The sequence below is a fragment of the Notothenia coriiceps genome, unplaced genomic scaffold (genome assembly GCF_000735185.1).
Source record: "Notothenia coriiceps isolate Sejong01 unplaced genomic scaffold, NC01 NC01_scaffold00030003, whole genome shotgun sequence".
Taxonomy (NCBI): Eukaryota; Metazoa; Chordata; class Actinopteri; order Perciformes; family Nototheniidae; genus Notothenia; species Notothenia coriiceps.
In genome coordinates this window covers 1-6,315 of record NW_011362704.1, presented here as the reverse complement: position 1 = coordinate 6,315, position 6,315 = coordinate 1, and the positions used below count along the sequence as shown (strand labels likewise).

Genomic DNA, 6,315 nt, shown 5'->3' with positions numbered 1-6,315 from the left:
TTACTTTATTATTTGCCCTTGTTTGTTTGTTTGTTTGTTTGTTCACCATGTAAAGCCGCCTTGGGTGCCTTGAAAGGTGCTATACAAATGTAATCTATTATTATTATTACTGTCTATTCTACATATTCCCTTACTATTACCTAACCTTTGAGCATTAAAAAATGGGGAAAAAAATAAATTTGAAAACCATTGAAACAAAAAACTATTTTCCAGATTAACTCAACAACAAATGTCAAAATATGAAAAATGACAGAAGAAAATACAGGGAAACATTTCAATGATTTTTTGAACACTACAATTATTTAGTCTATATCCTCTCCAGGATTACATATCAAACCTCAAATTGTCATATCATATCACAAACTGTGACAGTCGTGTCTTGCACTAATGTATATTCCCAAAGATATTGAAGTGACTGGTATTTTGTATATTGATTGTTGTGTATCTTAATGTGTGCATATGTATTGTGTCTGTTGATTGTGTATATATACTGTAGGATATACATATTTGTATTTTTGTATTTGGGTTTGTGGGAAACGGTATTTCGATCTCTCTATCTGTACACACAACTGACAGATTGACAATTAAGTTGACTTTGACTTGATGAATTGTAATGAAAGCTGTACACTGTTTATAATTTTAAATTGTTCACCTGTTCTCAAGACACATCTATTCTTCACTAAAGGTGTGCGCAGCTTGTTTCAGATGTGTTTTGTTACCTGCTCTTTGACCATTGTGTTGACGTTGGACAGGCACTGCTGGCACACAGCCAGGAACGACTTCACCACTCTCCTGAGAGCCAACATGTCATCCTGCACACACACACACACACACACACACACACACACACACACACACACACACACACACACACACACACACACACACACACACACACACACACACACAATATTAAACAGCAGCATCAGTCAGGCTACATGTTTCATGGCTAAATGAACTTAAATGATATCATTTAGTCAACTGATAACTCTATAACAGTTGTTTGGGGCGTGTACATTTTTGCCACGAAGGTGTCCAGAGCTACTATCTGACACTACGTAAAAAATAATAATGCAGTCAAATCAATTTTGTTGCTAATCTTTGACACATCCAAGACTCTAATAACCACCAAAGTTCCATGCCCCTACTAATTATTATATTGAAATGTTTTTTTTTGTCATAAATAATGAGATAATTCAAATAATGAAACAGGCATTTAAAGGCTTAAAATCCAGAACATTATTGAATGTTTGGTAGTTTTGAGTACGTTATAAGTTGTTCAAGTGATTCATGAAAAAAAAAGTAGAAAAAAATATTGATGTATGATGATTTAATAGCAGTTATTATGGGCGTGTACATTTTTGCCACGAAGGGCTCGAAAGGTTGAAAATTCGATTTTGCCTTAGTAAATATCTTATTAAACATTATGCTTCCTCCCGCTCCTTTTCGGACACTTATGATTAATTATTATTATTTTTGTTGAATATATAAATATTGTTTGACACAAAAAGTGTTGTGTTCTACCAATACAGTATTCTATTTGTAAATAATCTGTTTGAAATAAAGGTGGAAATAAAATAAGTAGTGGAGTAAAGTACTGATACCAGAAAAATGTACTGAAGTACAGTAACAAAGTATTTGTACCCCACTACTTCCCACCTCTGGTCAAATAACTGATTAGCTAAGGACAGAACATGTATCTACAGCTAAGTATTATTCAGGATCCATGTGTCACCTTGCTGGGAGAGCCCTCTGTGACCTTCACCAGCTGCCAGAGGACGGAGTAGTGCGAGCACTGCAGGGCCTGCACGGCGATCTGCTCCGGCATGGAGCCCTGCTCGATGCCCGCCTTCAGCAGCCGGTAGCAGCTCCCAAATAAATCCCACCGTGTCAGGTCATGGGCGCTGAAACAGGAAACAAGAGGTCAATAAATCACATTCATAGAGTATCTGGCATTTAGCTTTAATGAAGTGATATCCAGTGCTTTCAGTCAGTTAACATTACAGTTTCTCTTCTCTTACTTGTGGAAGGCTGTGAGTCTCTTGAGCGTTGATAAAACGTTGTAGATATCGTCGTCATCGGCCTCCTCCGCCTGCAGAATAACAAACACCTGTTAGTGCACAAAGACTACGGATGCTGGGGTCATATGCGAGGATGCTGGATATAAATTGGTCTGATGAATTATGGGAAATGTTATATTATTAAATTAAATATTATTATAATTGTCTTTCATTGACATAACAAGCACCTTCAAAATGGTTTAGTCCACAAATTTAGGTGAATAAAATATAATTAAAATTAGCATGTTAGCCAGTGTGAAGTGTTTTGTTAACAATAGTAATGTCAATTGCATTTGGTTAGGTCAGAGCTTTGCGATCATAAATTCTCTTTGATCACTCTCATATTCTCTGAAGAGAATTTCACCAAAATGTGAAATGATGGATTAAATATCTAATGAATGGTTCATTATATCAGATAATAAAAAATCATATCAGGCATCCCTAGTTATGTGTTACTACCTTTATACTTAAAGATTCCATACCTCTAACTGTCCACACTTCCTGTGCATCTTGCGGCTTCATTTCAAAGACATCAAGTGCTTACTTTTACACCTGCATCCTTTCTTTCACCAGTCACCAACCCCTGCTTCTCTTCCCTCATACCTCCCCATATCCACATCCACTCATACCTCCTGCAGCAGATCCTCCACAGAGTGAGAGAAGCGGTCGGTCATCTCGTCGATGAGCTGCGAGCGGGCGATGTCCACGCGGTTCATGATGGTGTACTCCTCGGAGCAGAGGATGCTGTAGGTCTTGCTGCAGGCCTCCAGCACGTCCATCTCGATGTGCTTCTCCACCACCAAGCGGATCTGCTTCAGCAGGGCGTCCAGGTGCTTCTCCATCCGCCCCGCGCTGTACACGTCCAGGTCGAAGAACTGAGGGATCTGCAGCAGGTTGGCCACCTTCTCTGAGTCCGCCTGGTACTGTGAGGAGATGGAGAGGTGAGAATCAGGACATCAGAGAGTCTACACACCTTCCATCACAGACTGAAAACCAGGGCCATTTCTTCCTATAGGCGGACTATGCGGATGCATAGGGCCCCCACGGCCACTAGGGGGCCCCCAAGCTGAAAGTTCAGGTTCAGCCTCAATATATTTTGGGAGAAATCCAATTAGCCGTCTTTATTTGTAGACAGCCAAGCCCCCTCCTGTGCTCGGTGAAGCATTATAAGCTTAAAAATCCAATGTAGGATATAAACACAACTAAACTGCAATGATAGCAAAGCTGTGGCTTGTGTTTGTGGGGTAATAACGTCCAAATCATTACTGGGCTGTCACCCAATGAGTGGCGTCTGAGGAAAATGAAAAAGGTATACTAAACGTTGTTGAGAAAATGCTGCATCTCTTGCATTTATTGACGTCGGGGAGCCTTATTGTTTACCTTTTTAATATCATTTGTTGTAAGTTTCAATTGCTTGGTTTTCGTGAAATTAGCCTGTTTTCCTCTTAAAGTGTAACAGATTGAAGAATCTCCACAGATCATCTTAAAGGCTTCGGAATCCCCCCATTGTAGTTTGAAGAAAAAGGGCCCCCGAACAGCATCTTGCATAGGGCCCCCAAAAAGCTAGAAACGGCCCTGCTGAGAACTCACTTGTTTCCTCTGCATCTTAAATTATCATTCATGTTTGTTGATTTCTGAAGCGCTCTGAGACAAATGTGTTTTGTGATATTGGGCTGATACTAGGGTTGCCAGAAACTGACCATGATCAAAATCGATTATTCGGCAGCCCTGGCGAATAATAATCGATTATTCGACCGACCCCCCCCACCCGGGGCGGGGTCTACTCTGCACACAGGCTTCCTCCAAGTTTACAGTAAAACAAACTGGTGGTGTGACCAATGGCNAGAAACCAGTCAGAGACAACACAGAGAGTCAGAGAAACCAGTGAGAGACAAGACAGAGAGTCAGAAAGACCAGTCAGAGGCAAGACAGAGAGTCAGAGAGACCAGTCAGAGACAAGACAGAGAGTCAGAGAAACCAGTCAGAGACAAGACAGAGAGTCAGAGAAACCAGTCAGAGACAAGACAGAGGGGGCGGCTCTGCACAGGCTTCCTCCAAGTTTACAGTAAAACAAACTGGTGGTGTGACCAATGGCAATTTACAATTATCAATACTATTTCTATTATTAGCATTAGTCTATATTTTGGTTGAAACTAAGCCAGAAAAAAAAATATATATAAATAAATATGGAGACTGTAACGAATATTCGAATAATCGAATAATCACTGGCATCCCTAATAAATACATTTGAATTGAATTGAATCTTTGCTAATAATAATAATAATAATAATTTAACAAGAAACATTATCTTCTGTACGTAGGTTTGGCTTTAAGTGAAGCTAATGCAGTGGCACTTAATCTGGTTGGGTTTATAGATAGGAGATGTACCTGCAGGATTCTTGCTTTTGAGTTTGTTTCTCGACTGACAATGAACTTATTGTAAGTCGCTTTGGATCAAAGCCTCAGCACAATGTACTGTAATGTAATCAATATGATGTATAGCTTATGATACTTCATAAAAAAGCCTTCTGTAGCATAGTTATATATCTCTTTTAAGGTCAAATGAGTTTTCAGGAAACACAGAGTTTTACAATTTTTTCAACTTTTCATCTTAAGATAAAGCTTTGAGGTGCTTTTTGTAAAAGACTGAATCTAATTACATAATGAATCAGATAAGCGTCCTGACAATGTGAATTATTCCAGAAGCACCGCTACTAGTGCATCAGATAAGTTAGCACATTGTAAAAAAAATACAGAAAAGCTAAGAAATAGATATCTGTGATGCTGAGATAAAAAAAAGTCACAAGCCGACATTCAGAGGCAGAAAAAACAATCAATCTCTTTTTTTCTTTCCCAGTTAATAAAACACACAAGCAGTTGGCCAGCACACCTCTCCGGATTGGCTTTCATTCAATAACACTTCTCATGGCTATATAAATAACACCCTGATCAATTATTTCGACAAACAGATCAGTCACTAATCAGTGTCTGCTGCAGGATGAGGTTTTACCTTGGACAGCAGCATGGGCAGCGCCATGATGTAGTGCTCTGTCAGTTTGTTCTTATCGTCTATCTGCGTCTTCCTCTCCTTCGCTGTCAACACCTGGACGAGCAGAATGTCAAATGTGTAAAAAAATGCATGAAAAAGGGAAATAAACAGGGAGTCTGCTGTTCTTTCATTGTGACCAAGAAAGTTATTCATGGATAGAACAAATACGTCTGTTTTGCAATCTCAGCATGTATTCATAAATGTGCCGAGGCTTGCTGACAATAAATAAAACATTAAGAAAATACATAAATAAACACACTCCGTTAGATATCTAGCTGTTTTAATTTCAATGTTGAGCACTTGAATTGAACACTTAAGGCGGTTACACACAGGTGGTGTTTTTTAGAAATTGTGTCAATTTAACGCTGAATTAATCTATGAATGAATTCGAGTGCATGCTGAGTAAACAGTAAATATAAACAATAAAGGTATATAAGGATTATAAATAAAACAACACAGAAGGTGTCCGAACCAAGGGGGGGGAATGTTATTACTCTGAAACACTGAAAACAGAAAGAAGTCATGTGAAAATCTATTCTTTGAAATTGGCATATTAAGACATCTACATTTATTTTGTAACCAAGGACAACAGCATCGGACTGCTACCTCAACCCAACTGTGTCAATATGTGTAAAGTTGAAGTGAATGCTGGTAGTACAGTGTGTATACTCGACCTACCCGTTTGCCGGTGCCTCTGCCGACCGGTGGGTGAGCCTCTGCTGCCTGACGGAGGGTGCACACCATGAGCTCTATCAGAGCGCTCTCCTGTCTGTCCGACAACACTGCAAACACAGGAGGAGAGAGTCAGAGAAACCAGTCAGAGACAAGACAGAGAGTCAGAGAAACCAGTCAGAGACAAGACAGAGAGTCAGAGAAACCAGTGAGAGACAAGACAGAGAGTCAGAGAAACCAGTCAGAGACAAGACAGAGAGTCAGAGAACAAAGAGAGTAGAGAAACCAGTCAGAGACAAGACAGAGAGTCAGAGAACCAGTCAGAGAAGTCAGAGAAACCAGTCAGAGACAAGACAGAGAGTCAGAGAAACCAGTCAGAGACAAGTCAGAGAAACCAGTCAGAGACAAGACAGAGAGTCAGAGAAACCAGTCAGAGACATGGCTTTTATTGTCATTCGTACTGTACATAGCTACAGTGTAGTTATGTCAATGAACATCTTAGGTCACAGGGTCCTCCAACAGAGCAACACAACA

The 6,315-nt window shown here is 39.8% G+C and overlaps 1 protein-coding gene across 1 annotated transcript; it reads right to left on the bottom strand.

The window, feature by feature from the left end:
• Positions 1–641: 641 nt before the first annotated feature.
• On the bottom strand, positions 642–5,886 carry LOC104959200 (cohesin subunit SA-1-like). The gene is made up of 6 exons (XM_010787067.1): positions 5,788–5,886; positions 5,071–5,163; positions 2,690–2,983; positions 2,022–2,092; positions 1,736–1,904; positions 642–812 (listed from the first exon to the last, which is right to left on the bottom strand). Exons 1-6 carry the CDS (start codon positions 5,851–5,853, stop codon positions 702–704), a joined length of 804 nt encoding a protein of 267 aa, XP_010785369.1. The 5' UTR covers positions 5,854–5,886; the 3' UTR covers positions 642–701.
• Between the last annotated feature and the right edge of the window lie 429 nt (positions 5,887–6,315).

What these genes read in the sequence shown, in the direction of transcription:
- LOC104959200 (XM_010787067.1), bottom strand. Translation starts at nt 5,853, where the DNA reads ATGGTGTGCACCCTCCGTCAGGCAGCAGAGGCTCACCCACCGGTCGGC. An exon ending in GCAGAGGCACCGGCAAACGG is followed by an intron (nt 5,164 to 5,787) that starts GTAGGTCGAGTA and finishes CTGCTCGTCCAG; the next exon opens with GTGTTGACAGCGAAGGAGAG. An exon ending in TGCCCATGCTGCTGTCCAAG is followed by an intron (nt 2,984 to 5,070) that starts GTAAAACCTCAT and finishes ATCTCCTCACAG; the next exon opens with TACCAGGCGGACTCAGAGAA.